This window comes from Peromyscus eremicus, chromosome 7 (assembly GCF_949786415.1).
Source record: "Peromyscus eremicus chromosome 7, PerEre_H2_v1, whole genome shotgun sequence".
NCBI classification, from domain to species: domain Eukaryota; kingdom Metazoa; phylum Chordata; class Mammalia; order Rodentia; family Cricetidae; genus Peromyscus; species Peromyscus eremicus.
The window spans coordinates 14,516,688-14,532,645 of NC_081422.1; the positions used below are offsets into that span (position 1 = coordinate 14,516,688).

Sequence of the window (15,958 nt, forward strand, 5' to 3'; positions counted from 1 at the left end):
CAGCCTGTGGTTAATAATGTTAATTTTGACACAATTTAAAAAGTTCAAGGTAAGCTTTCTATTTAGATCCAGCTGATCTTATCAATTTTCTTTGCAGAGAGTTTTTAAATGATGGATGGTATTTATCTTTATTTCTACTTTATTATATTTCAAAACAACTCTCAGTGTTATTTTCAAGTATTCAGAAGTTTACTCTCAAGATTTCTCCTTTGAGAGGATTGGGCTCCCCAAGGATGAGCCCTCTTATTGGCTGCTCAACTCAGAGTGTTTAGCCCTGAAACTATATATACACAAACAACAACTAAAGGCTCAGAAGATTACATGCAATTTGGCTTAGGTAAGGTTCAGAGCACATTTTTGAAAAAATTAGGAGAATACTCAGAGTGATCTGTTGAACCACATTCCAGAGAAATTACGCTACAAAGGACAATATTGGTGACAGACTAGCAACCGTCAGCGCTGTTGCCACGTAATCAAGTTCTAGGTTCCAGATACTTGTGTATGTAGAAAGAGGAGCCAAATAAAACTGCAAATGTGGTAATGCAATGCTTGTTTGAAACCTATGCAAGATGATGCAGCATAGAGCTCTTACTCCCGGACACAGAGTCCTGGAGACTATATAAATCCATCATTTATTACAGAGTCACATTCAAACCATGAAAATGCCACAGGTGGATGTCTAGGGAGTTCAGTGTCTTGTCTCCTGTTTTCAGCTCATTTGCTTGTAAGTGATGAACAGCTTGGCTCTATCCAGACAGCAGTCAGATTCAGTGTGAAAGTCCTTTTCTTCTTAGTCATTTAGTCTTATTGTTTTGCCTTTTTATTCCATCCCCACTGGGCCCTCTTGTCGACTTCTTCTTCTTCTTCTTCTTCTTCTTCTTCTTCTTCTTCTTCTTCTTCTTCTTCTTCTTCTTCTTCTTCTTCTCCTTCTCCTTCTCCTCTTCCTCCTTCTCCTCCTCTTTCTTGTTGTTGTTTGTTGTTGTTGTTGTTGTTGTTGTTCTTCTTCTTCTTCTTCTTCTTCTTCTTCTTCTTCTTCTTCTTCTTCTTCTTCTTCTTCTTCTTCTTTTCTTCTTCTGTCATCTAAGCTTCCCCAGCCTGGTGTTTATTTCATTCACATTTATTTATTTAGTGTTTATTTATTTATTTTTGTTTATTTGAGTATCACTGTATAACCCTTATTGTTCTAGAATTTGATCTGTACCCCAGACTGCTTCTGAATTTACACAGATATTTTCCTTGGTGCTAAGAATAAAGGTGTACCCCACCATGCCCAGCTTCATTACCACATTTTTCAGGCAAGCTCTGCTAATATTTGGAAAAGGAGGCTGAAGAGCGTACAACTATGTTATATATAAGGCAAACAACTTTTATTTCACAAGGAGAAAATATCACCTTACATTGTTAATAGTAAATTAATTGTTTAAGTAACATGTTACAAGTGATACCTGATTTTTTTTTTTGGTAAATTCCAATTATGAAGTCTAACATTCATTTTATTTCTCTTCAGAAATACAGATTCATTCTAACTGTGGAATTCAGAAACTATCTACAAAGTTGTACGTGTTTGTCTAAGCAGTTCCAGCTATGTTGAGGTGTTTGCACAACTGAGATATTATTAGTGGGCACAAAACCTAAGCTAGTGATGGCATCACTTGATAAAGATTATCCATGGTCCCAAGGAGACATTCTGAAGTTACTGGAATGCATTAAGAAAAATATCCCCTCAGATGACTCCAGATCATTCAAAAAAACCCAGGAAGACCTAGACTGGGGCAAAGTGGCTTTTAAACATTACTCAGGAAAAATGTGCAAACAAAAGTGGATGCAACTTTCTCATACTTTGAGGAAGTTCCGCACACTGTCAGAATTAGTGGTAGAAGCCAGTGAACATATGAAACAACAGCCCAAAAGGAAGAACCATCCTGACTTCCCCAAAAGACCCCTGACTGCCTATCTGCACTTCTACAAGGAGCAGCGGGCTAAGTACTCTCGGCGCTATCCTGAATACAACAACTCGCAGCTGGCCAAACTCCTGGCTGAGAAATACAATCAGCTGCCAGGGGAGGTCAAGGAGAAATATATTCAGGACTTCCAGAAAGAGAAACGGGACTTTGAAGAAAAAGTGACTAAATTCAAGAGAAGCCATCCTGATGTAGAGCATAGTAAGAATTCTGTGGTGCGCAGGAGCCAGGAAACCAAAGTCCCTAAGAAATCACAAGGAGGTATGGAAAACGTGAAGACTCCTCCAAAAACAGATCTTCCCAAAACATTACCCTCGGTGATGAAATTTCAGGGAGAACCCAAGAAACCCCCTATGAATGGATACCACAAATTTCACCAAGATATGTGGTCAAGTCAGGAGCTGCGCCATCTACCCTCGAGGGAGCGCTGGGTTGAGATTAGCAGAAGATGGCACAAAGTCCCAAAGAGCCAGAAAGAGCATTATAACAGCCAGGCTGAGGAGCTACAGAAACAATACCAGGTGGACATGGACCTCTGGCTCAATGGATTGTCATCTGAGGAGTACACCGCCTACAGAGAGGCAAAGGCCACCTATGGTAAGCGAAAGAACTTGGCCATGTCTGGAGGCAGAAGCCCCAAGCGTGGACGGACAGATCAGCAGTCCGCTTCAGCAGAGGAGCAGCAAAAAGGGCCTGGGGAAATGCAAGGGCTGCTGGCTCCTGGAACAGATTCCTCAGAGACTGTTCAGGGCGCTGATGGTGGCTCCCAGGTATCCAGGCAGAATATGATGGAAGATGGAGAAGAGGAAGACTCTGGCAGCTCCCCTGAAGACTCCAGCAGCTCCTCCGAGGACTCCAGCAGCTCCTCCGAGGACTCTAGCAGCTCCTTGGAGGACTCTAGCAGTACAGATGAACGTGAAGATGAAGATGAAGATGGCTGCGAGGTGGAGGCACAAGCCTCTGATCCCAGCACTGACGAGGTAGAGGCAGGCGGATCTCTCTCAAAAAAAAGAAAGAAAGATGAAGATGATGGACATCTCTCTTAGCGAAATCCTCAGATTTAGACTCCATTTCTGTCACTTTCATATCCTAAATCATTGTTTAAGACCCAGTGTATCCCTGACAGAGAGGGAACTGTCTTCTCTGTGCTTTTGTACTCCCTCGCTTTTTTCTCCTACATCCTTCCTTACTAAATGCAAAGCAGTGCGGTTTGGGGAGAAGGGAGTTTGCCATAGCACTGCCTTTATCAGGTGCATAGGCTTAGGAAGACACTCTTGTAAAAGCTACTATCATTTTATTCCAACAAACTATAGAACCAGTTTTACAAAGTTGGGCACTTGTGTGTACAAGTGGTCAGTTAAATCTAAGACAGTTCTCTTAGTCCTTGCGATTCAGGATAAGTAGAAACACAGATAGATACAGATAAATACTCTATTCTCTGAACTTATCTGATGTCTTTAATATATACATCAGCACCACACTACCGTCATTATTTTGCTTACTGGCATTTTAAATATATTTACTGTTACTTTATCGTTTTGCTTCTGAATAATCTAAGCTGTTTTCATGAATATTACCATTATAGAAATTGTTTAAGACCTTAGAGATTTTATATTTGTAGCTAAATATTAATTTTATTTATTTTAGCTTACACATAAATTATTGATCTTTTACATATTAATAGGGTACTAGGATATTTTTATAAATACTTACAATGTGTAATGTTTAAATCGGTTAAATATATGTATATCTTCAAATATTTGTCATTTATTTAAGGTGAAATTTGCCAAAATAATTTCTTTTGGAAATGTATAGCACATTATCATTCTTATCTTAGTGAATCACTGTTTATATGTTCTTGCATGAAAGATTGTTTTGATGCATATTTTGCAACCCATAATTTTGTACCTTTTTGATTTGCCCAAGCTTCTAAAGATGTTGGATCAAATGCAACAATATTAAAAGATAATAGTGATAAATTTGTGTCATTTTAAAACACTTAAGCTAAAACTTGCAGGATTTGCTATCATGAAACTGTTGATATATAAGTTTGAATTAAATTATAGCATATTGCCAGAAGTGGGTATTTACTTATACAATTAAACAATTTTAATGCATGATGTTTATTAATTTTGTCCTATTTTTAATCATGTAATGATGGACTTTTTCTATAGCATAATCCTCAGAGTTCTCTAGAGATACACAGAAAGTACTATTATTGCTTCTACTTTGGGGCCAAAAATAACAATGGCCTACTTAGTGGCCATCTTCTGCATGACTATGTAGTATCTCCCTGTCTCTTCTGGTTAGTTTTGTTTGAGGTCTATTTTGTCAGATATTAGCATAGCTACATCTGCTTGGCCTTAGGTGCATTTGCTTGGAATACCTGTTTCTATCCTTTGACCCTGAGATGACCTCTGTCCTTGATGATAAGGCATGTTTCTTGAGTAAGCAGAAAGATGGATCTTGTTTTCTGATCGAATGTGTTAGTCTGTGTCTTTTTATTAGGAAATTGAGACTATGATTATTGAGAGTTATCAATGAATAGTGTTTATTGATTCCTGTTATTTTATTATTATGGTGTGGAGCTTCTTCTCCCTTTTGATTTACTTGTCTTGGATTCTTCATTTCTTGTATTTTCTTGGTTGTGGTTAACTCTTTAGACTAGTATTTTTTGTTTTGCTGGATTTATAGGTAAATATTACTTTATTTTTTTTTACCATGGTATGTTTTTCTTTTTTTTAATATATTGTAATTGATAGTTTTGCTGGGTATAGTAGTCTGTGCTGTGATCTGTTATAGTTTTTAAAGCATTCATACAGTTCTTTCTGGCTTTCAGAGTCTCCATTGAAAAGTCAGGTGTTATTCTAAAAAGTCTGCTTTATATGTAAATCGTTGTTTTCTTTCCCTTGCTGCTTTTAATATCCATTGGTTTTTCTGTGTTGTTTTTATTATTATGTGTTATAGTGAATTTATTTTCTAGTCCTGTTTACTTAGTGTTCTGTATGTTTCCTCTATCCTGATAGTTGTCTCCTTCTTTAGGTTTGGAAAATTATCTTCTATGATTTTTGTTTTAAATATTTTCTGCACTTTTGACCTTGGTTTTTAATTCCACTGTTCCTATTATCTATAGATTTTGTTTTTTCATAGTGTTCTATATCTCCTGTAGTTTTCAGCCTAGATTTTTATTATATTTAACATTTTCTTTCACTGAGGTATCCATTTCTTCTACTTTGTCTTCAGCATATGAGATGCTCTCTCTTTCATACCTTCTCCTCTGTTTTTGTGGCTTTCCTCCAAGGATTTTGCTTTACTTCTTAATTTTTTTCATTTCCACTTTTATTTCAGATTAGATTTTCTTTAATGTTTTATTTCTTTGTAAAATTCTACTTTGGTTTCATGAATAATTTTCATTCAACTATTTGTGTTTTCATAGATGCCTTATATTTGGCCTCTTTATTTCAGAAGATAGATTTTTCTCAACTTATAAAAACAGTGGTACTGATATAAGCTAAAGTCATGTCTTATATCTCGGAGAATATGTGTGCATGCATGTGTGTGTGTGTATGTGTAAGAGAGTCATTAGTGAGAAATAGTTGTCCAAATAACATTTTATACAGTTAAGTATAATAGCTGATGATTGATCTTACCTCCTTAGTCTGATATAAAAGGGGCAAGGTGATTCCAAGAGGACTCAGTAGGACCATGAAGTTTCATGGGTGTCCCTCTTTTGGCTGTGCCATATGGTAACATTAGCCAAGATGGTGGTGATGTTACATGCCATTTGTCTTTTTTATGATCTCATTAGCAAAAATATCAGTCAAGTCATATGGTTACTTCCATCTTGATGAAGTTCTCAGCCAAGATGCCAGCAAACCATGTGGTTGTTGTCTGCTCAAAGTGAACTTAGCCCATGATAAAGTGAGCCCATCCCCCATTGCCCTATTGAAACACAAGTCCCTCATTTCTCAGCTCAGTGGATTATTACACCCTTTTCTTTAAAAGGACACTTTAGTTAGGTAGGTAGGTTAGTATGGATATAGGCAATAGTACCTATGGCCTAGGCAGCCTTAGCTTAAGGAAGTTCATAGAAAAGCTGAGACACTTTGCTCAGCCTTGGTGTAGGGAGGAGGAGACTGGACCTGCCTCAGCTGAATCTACCAGGCTGGGCTGATTCCCCAGGGGAGACCTTGCCCTGGAGGAGGTGAGAATGGGGGTGGATGGGAGGAAAGGCTGGGGGTTGGGAGGAGGGAGGACAGGGGAATCTGTGGCTGATATGTAAAATTAAATTAATTATAAAATAAAAATATTTAAAATTAAAAAAAAAAAAGAAAAGCTAGAATCATACCAGGAGGTTCCTTTCAGAGTTGAAGAATAGGTAAGGAGAAAGAGACATAAAGACCCTTTGGGAAGTAACTTTCTAAGGAATGTTAGCAGCCCAGTTCCAGGATCAGGCCATCTGAGGCTTGAAAGGTCATCAATCCTTCATTAAATACCTGCTATTACTGCCCCCAGGCCCCTTTTCCCCTGAGATAAAATTTCTTTCCCACTTCAATACTCTTGTTCTACACAGTGTCTGCTTTTGTTTCTCCCTGATCTAACAATATATTTGATAAAGACCTATTTGCTAAGTTTCCCTTTCACAATGAGGATAATAATAATAATAACAAAAAACAGAAGAACGCCTTCAAAATCTTGACTTATTAAACATATCTTTTGTATGATTATGTATTTACAGACTGTCTGCTACATGTGATTATGCTTTTTTAAATATCATGTACTTAGTAACAAATTGACTTACAAGTAAGTGCTCATGTAAACTAAAGTTAACTTGGTCCAACTTCATTTTGTTCATAGTAAAATTAAAATTTTAAGAAAAAAAATAATAGATAGATAGAAGACAAAATGAATATTTTATCAATTTGGTCACAGAGGTAAAACCAAGAGATGATGGCCTATGGTCCTGAATCTTTCTCTGAGACAATTAACATGAGTTTATTGCTGTTGTTTTTTTTAAATAGTTATTTATCTTTATTTATGTTTTGCCTACATGTATGTGTGCACACCATGGTGTGTCTGATGCCCATGGAGCCAGAAGAAAGAGTCAAATCCCCTGGAACAGGATTTAAGGATGATCGTGATCCTCCATATGGGTGCTAGGAACCGAACCCAGGTCATCTGCAAGAACAGCCAGTGCTCTTAACCACTGGGCAATTTCATCAGCCCTAACATGTATTTTTAAATCTAAAATTTTAAATCTGATTTAAAGGACAAGACATATAATCATACAATTCTGGCTGAGATATTATCCATTTGATCCTTATCTCAAGTCTGGATCTACAGTATGGTCCCTGTTGCTTGAAGGAATAAATTAACTTGCTTTCAGTGGTGTTGATGACTGCAGACTCACAGTTGAGAATGAGAGACATAGAAGGTTCCTGTGACAACCTCTCCCCCAACCCATCCCCCACCACCCCCTAAAGACACAGTCTAGACAGGAAGCCATTGAAGAGAACTCTTAAAAATTGTTATAAAGGCCGGGCGGTGGTGGCGCACGCCTTTAATCCCAGCACTCGGGAGGCAGAGCCAGGCGGATCTCTGTGAGTTCAAGGCCGGCCTAGGCTACCAAGTGAGTTCCAGGAAAGGCGCAAAGCAAAGCTACACAGAGAAACCCTGTCTCGAAAAACCAAAAAAAAAAAAAAAATTGTGATAAAGGCCAGGTGGTAGTGGTGCACGCCTTTAATCCCAGCACATCGGAGGCAGAGCCAGAGGGATCTCTGTGAGTTCGAGGCCAGCCTGGTCTACAGAGCGAGATCCAGGATAGGCACCAAAACTACACAGAGAAACCCTGTCTCAAAAAAACAAAAAAACAAAAAAAAAAACAAAATTAAAAAAAAATTGTGGTAAAGATGCTGAAGTGTAGTTCTTCACAGTTGATGGCTTCTGGTGGGGGTGGGGAAGGACTCAGTTTTCTTTAAGGGGCTGGTCAATGGGAGTTTGACCATGCTCCAGTGAGTATATGGGCAACACAAATTGGATTTGGTAATTTTTTTCTTCTTATACCTTCTTTTGTTTTGGGGGGAGGTCACAAGGTTGGGGGTGGACCTGAGGGGCCTTGGAGGTAAATGTGATCAAGGTGCATTATGTGAAACTTCCAAATAATCAAAAATATTAAGTAAGAAAAAAAAAGGGAGAGACAATTGGTCCTACCCCAAGATTCATGGTTTTTTTGGGGGCAATTACCCTCCCTTTAGATAAGAAGAACTTCTATTTGTGCTTTTAAATATATTTTGATTATAAATGAATGTATATAGTGATACAAATCTTTTAAGAAACAATGTTATTTTGACCACTACAATCTCTTTAAAAACAAACAAATAAACAAAGGTTTTGTTTTCATGTTCCTTATTTTAACCAAGCCTGTGTTAAACAAATAAACACCTAATATCTATCTCGAAGAAGACAGGGCCTCTGTCTTATCTTCTAAGTTAAACAACTGTTATCTTCGGACCTTCACCTGTGCCTGCCTAAAATGATCACCGTGGTGCTTGTTAAATCTTTACATTCTTCACAAAAGAAGGAGATGAACAGAGCATCCCAGACAGTTTTATGTAGACAAAAGGGGTGGGGCAGCTAACAGGAACAGCTATCCATTTGGTATAAAAAAGCCTCATGCATACTGAATAAAAATTTTTCAATGTGACTGATTCTGAATCACCCACACTCCCAACAGTAACCCCTTACTAGTTCTCTTAAGTAGACTCAATAAACTCATTGGTTCACCAGATGAACATTGGTGAAATTAAACTTTGGTTTGTCATTGGTACCTTATGAAGAAGGTGTAGACATGGCTTAGTGTCCCCTTCCCTGAGGGAGAACATTCTCATAACTGCTGGTAAATTCATTTGTTAATGCTATTATATCTCATGAAATTAAGAAATAAAGGGACATTTACAAGTATATAAAGATGAAAATGTTCTAGTAAACAAGAGTTGAGAATCACTATGACTGGATGTTTCCAGAAGGAAAAAAAATTAGAAAGGTTTTGCAATTATGAAGATCTGAGAAGTTATTTAAGGTACCTAGTGGATGAGACTTTGAGAGGATATATATAATATTAAAGCTTATAAGACCAAAGTTCAACAATTAAAAACTAGCTAAGGCCGGGTGGTGGTGGCACATGCCTTTAATCCCAGCACTCAGGAGGCAGAGGCAGGCGGATCTCTGTGAGTTCAAGGCCAGGCTGGTCTACAGAGTGAGTTCCAGGAAAGGCACAAAACTACACAGAGAAACCCTGTCTCGAAAAACAAACAAAAAAAAAAAGAAAGAAAGAAAAAAAACTAGCTAAGATATATATCTAATCAAGTTTATTTATAAATTCCTGATTATTGAAGTATTACACAGTAAAGGCATTAGACAAGTATAACTGGCTTTGGGTATTAAATAACCATATTTATAGGTCTACATAAATGTGATCAGAAGAGTTAAAAGATAGAGTATTTTCCCCCTTGCCTTCCAAGGTGAACTAAGTCTCAGGGAACTGTGGATCGTCCCCTAATAAGTTCTGAAACCATGGATGTCAAGAATTCTGGTAGCTGGAAATACAGTCAGAGAAAGCTTGCCTGGGACGCCCAAGCTAGGCTGAATGCTCCAAGGTATGAACCACTCTCAGAATCCCTAGCAGAAGGTTCCTGGAGTCCAGATATGAGAGAACAATACCAAGAACTCATGGCTCTTGCATGCTCTGGTACCCATGCACGCACGCGCACGCACATACACGCACGCACACGCACGCACACACACACACACACACACACACACACACACACTCCCATAAAGAGTGGCACTACTGGGAGATGAGGTTCTGCTGGAGTCTGTATGGCCTTGTTGGAGGAAGTGTGTCTCTGGCGGTAAGCTTTGAGGTTTCAGAAGCACAAGCCAGGTCCAGTGTCACTCTTTCTGCTGCCTGTGGATCCAGATGTAAAACTCTCAGGTCCTTTTCTAGCACCATGTCTGCCTGCACACTGCCATGCTTCCTGCTATGATGAAAATGGACTGATCCTCTGAACCTGTAAGCCAGACTCAATTTAATGTTTTCCTTTACGAATTGCTGTGGTCATGGTATCTCTTCACAGCAATAGAAACCCTAACTAAAAAACAACAACAACAACAACAAAAAGAAACCCCAACTAAAACACACACCAAGTAATAATAAAAATACATTTTAAAATTAAAAATATGTTCAGTCTTTTTGTTCAATATTTGTTAGTATATACTTTTGCTTTAAAATTTTCCTACTAATTCATATACAATAATTATCAGTCAATCAGCTTGAACTTTTCCTTAATGTTGATAGTGGTTTTTTCATTAACAACCTTGAGGTTTTCATAAATGTTTTAATACTATCTGATGATAAAAGTAATTTACCTCTTTCTGTTTTATTTTTATGCCTCTATATTAGTGAGTATTAACTAAAACCTTCAATATAACATTGCATGGTAGAATAGAGTCTCATGTGACCTCTAGTTCATTCTAGTGACAGGCTTAAAATATCACCTTCCACCATTCTGACCATGGCTGTGCTGTGTATAAAAATGATCCCTACTTAGCCAGGCATGGTGGCCCCACTAAACAGGTAGGAAAACTGAATGTGCTGTTTCTGTGACCTCTTCTAGCAAAGGTCTTCGTAGACTTCAAAGATCTTGAGAAAAAGAGGATGTGCATACCAGAGGTGGGGTGCCACTTTATGGAAGTGAAAATTTAGTACACCTGAGCCATGTTTTCTGCCATAGTTGATTTGGTCCATCCCAAAGTTGAGAGTGGAGATAGAGCTGAATCACCCTCCCCACAAGCATGATTCTTTTCTCAAACAGAAACCCAACACCAGTCAAAAAGAAGTCACACTCACTCTCCAGCAAGGCCCATGCTCACTCCTCAACCTGGCAAAAGTCCAAAGATCTCTCAGATATTATGATATGGCTAAGGGACCCCAGGAGACTGAATATCATTGGATAACTCAGGATCATATCTTCTATCTAGTCCAATGGGCATTGGCTTCCAAATACCCAGCTGAAAGCTCTTATTCTACAAGCTGACAATTCTGTCAGTTGTTATGGTAGAATCTGTCATTTTCCTGAACCCCATAAATGAATGGCATACTTTATAACGAGCTAATAGCTTAATCATTTGTGCTTGTGGGACACTAAGAAGCAGTTGCTTGGCATGGTGGTGTGTGCCTTTGATCCTATCACTCAAGAAACGATGGGGTGGGGCACAAAGGGCTGACAGATCTCTGGGAGTTCTACATAAAGAGCTCCAGGCCAGCCATAATAAGACCCTGCCTCAAAAACAGAAACACACACAAAAAGAACTCTTTCTGTTCTGGGATGATTTTAGAAAGTGGCACCGAGTGACTTATTCATTGCAGATATTATAAAGAGTGTCCATTCTGTGTGCAGTGTGTGTGATCAAACTGTATTGTGCCAAGAGAATGTATGTGACAAATTCAGAAACTTAACAACCAGTGTACTTCGGATAAAACAAAGTTGAATAAAACATTAATATAAAAATATAAAAACTAAGAGTTTTATGTACAATATTTTGGAAGCCACATTAAACAAATTCATAATAACATTAGGCAGGATTTACATACATCCCAGTACTACTTCATATAATGATACAAACTGTTCATATTAACTAAAGACTCTACAGTATTCTTTTCTGTACAAGTTTGTTTTGTTCTTAGCTCTTTTTTTTTCTTTCTTGAGGCAAATGTTGTAGACCAGGAAGACTGCAAGCAAAAATCTATACCCACCACAGTCATTCATTAAAGTAAAAAATTTATCCTACCACACAAGAAACAAAACTTACTGTTTTGTTTACTGTTTGGTTCCATGGTTATCCATACAGAAATCCTCTTGGGGTTAGGGTGAGCAAATTTGTGTACCATTTCCCAGGAAGCAATTCTTGTTATGTAAATAAGAGCATTTCTGTGGCATCAGGTTGCAAGTAATTTTGATTAGCTGTACAAATCTACCATTCTGTGGCTGTAGTGGGGTAAAGGGGAAACCCATGTTTTCTTCCTAGGGAATGCTTTTTGGAGTTTGGTAGAAACTAGGACCTGTATATACCTCCTCTGTACTATCATTCACCTGTTGTGGGATAATCTTTTTGTATACTGTGAAGATGTGTCTCTGCCAAGGCACCTTCTGACTTGTTTAATAAAGAGCTGAATGGCCAATAACTAGGCAGGAGAGGATAGGCAGGACTCCCAGGGAGAAAGAGGAACTCAGAGGAAGAATCTGAGAGGGGGGATTTGCCAGCCAGACACTAAGGAAGTAAGAGGTACAGTACTGAGGAGAGGTAACAAGCCACTTGGCGGAATGTAGATTAATATAAACAGATTAATAAGATTTAAGAGCTACTTGGGGACAAGCCCAAGCTAAGGCCAAGCTTTCTTACTTAATAATAAGTCTCTGTGTCATTATTTAGAAGCTGGTGGTCCAAAGAAAGCCCGGCTACACTCTCCCTCCCACCCCCTGTCAATTTTATTATTTTATGTCTATGGGTGTTTTGCCTGAATGTATGTCAGTGAGTGCACCACATGCATGCCAGGGACCTCCAGAAACCAGAAGGGAGAGTTGCCTATCCTGGAACAGGGATATAGGAGGCTATTAGCTGCTATATGGGTACTCAGAACCAAACCCAGGTCCTCTGGAAGAACATGAAGTGCTCTTAACTGCTGAACTATCTTTCCAGCCTCCACCTCCACACTGCTCCCTTAGAACCATAGCTTTTCCTCTACACTCTGGTCTTTGAATTCACTTGCCTTTTATTACTGCTGTTTCCAATGCAGAAGAATCTATGCAATGCACACAAAAGCTAGGAAAGTCTAACAAAATTATCCCCAGGGTTGCACCATACATTAAAAATAAAAAAGAAACATTCCTGTAACCTCACTCCAGACATAATTGTGGCTGTGGATACACCCTTTTCTTTTGCTTTATTATGATAAGAGGGAGACAACTGGATAAGTAGTGGGGCTATCTCTCAGATTAGTGGACACATAGGAACCATTCTAAGGTTGACTTTTTAAAAAAAGGATCAATGACATTTGGCATAAAGGACAGAAGGTAGGTGGTTTGCCCAGCCTGCTAAGCACCTGCTCATGATAAATGCATGCAGATGCCAGAAGAGGTCACCCATACACCATCTTTAGTTTTCCACTGAATAAATGGGAACTTTCTTTACACTTGGCCCAGAAATATGTGGTCTGTGCATTTCTGTGCTGGAATCCCTTGATAAACAAATGCGCATTAGATAAAACATGAATAAATAAATTTTATGTGTGTGAGGTGGAGTGGGGGTGCTCCACACAGTGTCTATGTGAAGGTTGGAGGACAAATACAGATGTCATTTTTCTCCTTCTAACATGTGAGTCCCAGGATACAACTCAGGTTGGCAGGCTCACTGGCCATAAGTGATTTGTTTGTTTGATAAATGGTTTGGCCTGGAACTTATTATGTAAAATAGTAGGGTCTTAAACTCATAGATATCTTCCTGTCCTTGTCTTCCTGGTTCTGGGATTAGATGCAGGTATCACCATGCATAGCCCAGGTGACATTTTAAAGCACAGTGAATGAACACTTGGAAACAATCATAGATCATCTGCTTTTACCTTCCATGAGGGGTTGGGACTAAGCAAGTGCAGTGAGGCCTATTTACCTTTCATAGCAATATCATCAAAATATGTCACAGGCCAGTCATTCATATTTGGCAGGGGTGTTCATCAGATGCTGCTTGTGTTTCTCAAGCTATCATCAGCTTCATGGTAAACTGATAGTTCATGAAAGGAGTGTGCAGGGCTCACAGGGAGCAAATTGCCACCATGCAATGATCCTGGAGCAGAAATTTTTCCAAAGAGCTCTTTTAGGACATTCTAGAAGATAAGAGGTGATGAGATGACCCGTGATCCATAACCATTGCTGCTGTGGAATAATCCTCTTGTACACTGTAAAGATTTGTCACTCTAATTGGTTTAATAAAACACTGATTGGCCGGGCAATGGTGGTGCATGCCTTTAATCCCAGCACTCAGGAGGCAGAGCCAGACAGATGTCTGTGAGTTCAAGGCCAGCCTGGTCTACAGAGTAAGTTCCAGGAAAGGCTCCAAAGCCACACAGAGAAACCCTATCTCAAAAACAAAAACGAAAACATACTGATTGGCCAGTCAGGAAGTATAGGCAGTCCTGGAACTCACTTTGTAGAACAGGCTGGCCTCATACTCACAGAGATCCACCTGTCTCTGCTTCCCAAATGCTGGGATTAAAGGAATGTGCCACTACTGCCCAGCCATAGCTTCCCTTTTTTGCAACCTGAGTGGTCAGTCCTGAGTCCCACTGGTAAATAATTGAGTGTCAAACCATTATGTCCTCCAAAGCTTGAAACTGTTTAAAGAAAACAATTAATTTAATTCATTATCTTTTCTTTTAAATTTGACATGGGAGATACTAGAGGCTGTGGCTGATTTAAATGAATTTCAGTGGCAGGCTGGTTGCTTGTGGGCTCTGTGACAACTAGGTTTTCTCAGGGATTGGACCTTGCTGAGGACTTTTTTTAATCAGTATGTTGAGTATCTTCCTGAACACTGGCTGAGCACTGGTTTCCTTGAGGATGTGTGTGTGTTCTGTGAGATGAAGTGTGCTTCTTGATTCACTGTATAATTCCAAATGTTCCTGTGTGCCCACCCTGAGCTGGAATTGGAGAATACTGGCCAATGTGACCTTGCATGGTCTCACTTCTAAGAGGCTGTTTGCTTTCATTTATGTTGATCTACAGATATGTATGCTGTAGGCCTTCTTTTAGTTATTCATTTCATGGTATTAATTACATTTCTATTTCTTGACCACATAGATTTATGCATGCTCACCAATGGTGGTACGCTGCTACTGTGGTGGTCAGAGGATGACTTGTAATCAAATTCAGGTTCTTAGTCTTGGTGTCAACTGCCTTTACTCACTGTTTTGAAGGCCCATTGACACATATTTTCGTAACTTTAATGTTTAAAATTTCTTTAGCATTTATTGATTCATGAGCTGACTGACTGTTTGTGCCAACTAAACTCAGTTCTTTCCTTCCACCCAGAGATGACCCTCAGGTCATCAGCTTTGGTGGAAAGTGCCCTGGCCCGCTGAGCTTGCTTCGTTGGGCCCAACGTTATGAATATTTCTTCTGCTTACTCAATTGCTTGACACAGTATGCTTAACTCACAGAATGTGCATAGTCTTCTCTGGGAATCATAATATTGGCCAAGCAAGGCCAGGCAAGTCAGGGCCAGAATAGGCTACAGCAGCACCATAGACTTACAGACAGTCCGGTACTCTGTGTGAACCTAGCCTCCTCAGACTCAGACTAGAAATTACATTTAAGGTCACTTGTGCTAACATCCCAGGATTGTACACCAACTAATCTGGACTTCTCCTTTATTATCTGATCATCGTGTCGCCTACTAACTTACTAACTTGACCTGAGGTGGTACTCTATCTACAGCCTAGCCCATTTGCCTTCTTCCAGTGTACTCAATAAAAAATAAAAAAGTAAAAAATTCCATTTATTTATTTATTTATTTTTACTTTTATTTTATTTTAGTTAGGTTCTCTCCCCACCCTCCACCACATACCCCATACCTCCAAACCAGTGGTAAGAAAGAGCAAAAGCAATCTCTCTGGCACTGCGGCTTTAAGTGAGTTTGTGTTAAACATATGTATTTGTAATTTTGAATTTACTATGTTTTGTTTTTCCACTTTTATTGCTGTCGGTGTTACTACTGTTATTCTTTGACAATTTGCATATTTCAGCTGCTTACATGGTTTCCCTCTTTTCCTTCCTCTCTCACTTTCTCAGGCATATTCATAAAATACATATGTGAATAATCTCAGCACAATTCACATAACCTATGAAGACTGCTGATGTAAGGTTAGCAGTGTGTGTGTGTGTGTG

At 38.9% G+C, this 15,958-nt stretch overlaps 1 protein-coding gene across 1 annotated transcript; it reads left to right on the forward strand.

The window, feature by feature from the left end:
* The first annotated feature begins 1,475 nt into the window (after nucleotides 1-1,475).
* On the forward strand, nucleotides 1,476-4,505 carry LOC131914622 (upstream-binding factor 1-like protein 1). The gene is made up of 2 exons (XM_059267229.1): nucleotides 1,476-2,905; nucleotides 4,470-4,505. Exons 1-2 carry the CDS (start codon nucleotides 1,643-1,645, stop codon nucleotides 4,503-4,505), a joined length of 1,299 nt encoding a protein of 432 aa, XP_059123212.1. The 5' UTR covers nucleotides 1,476-1,642.
* Nucleotides 4,506-15,958: the final 11,453 nt, after the last annotated feature.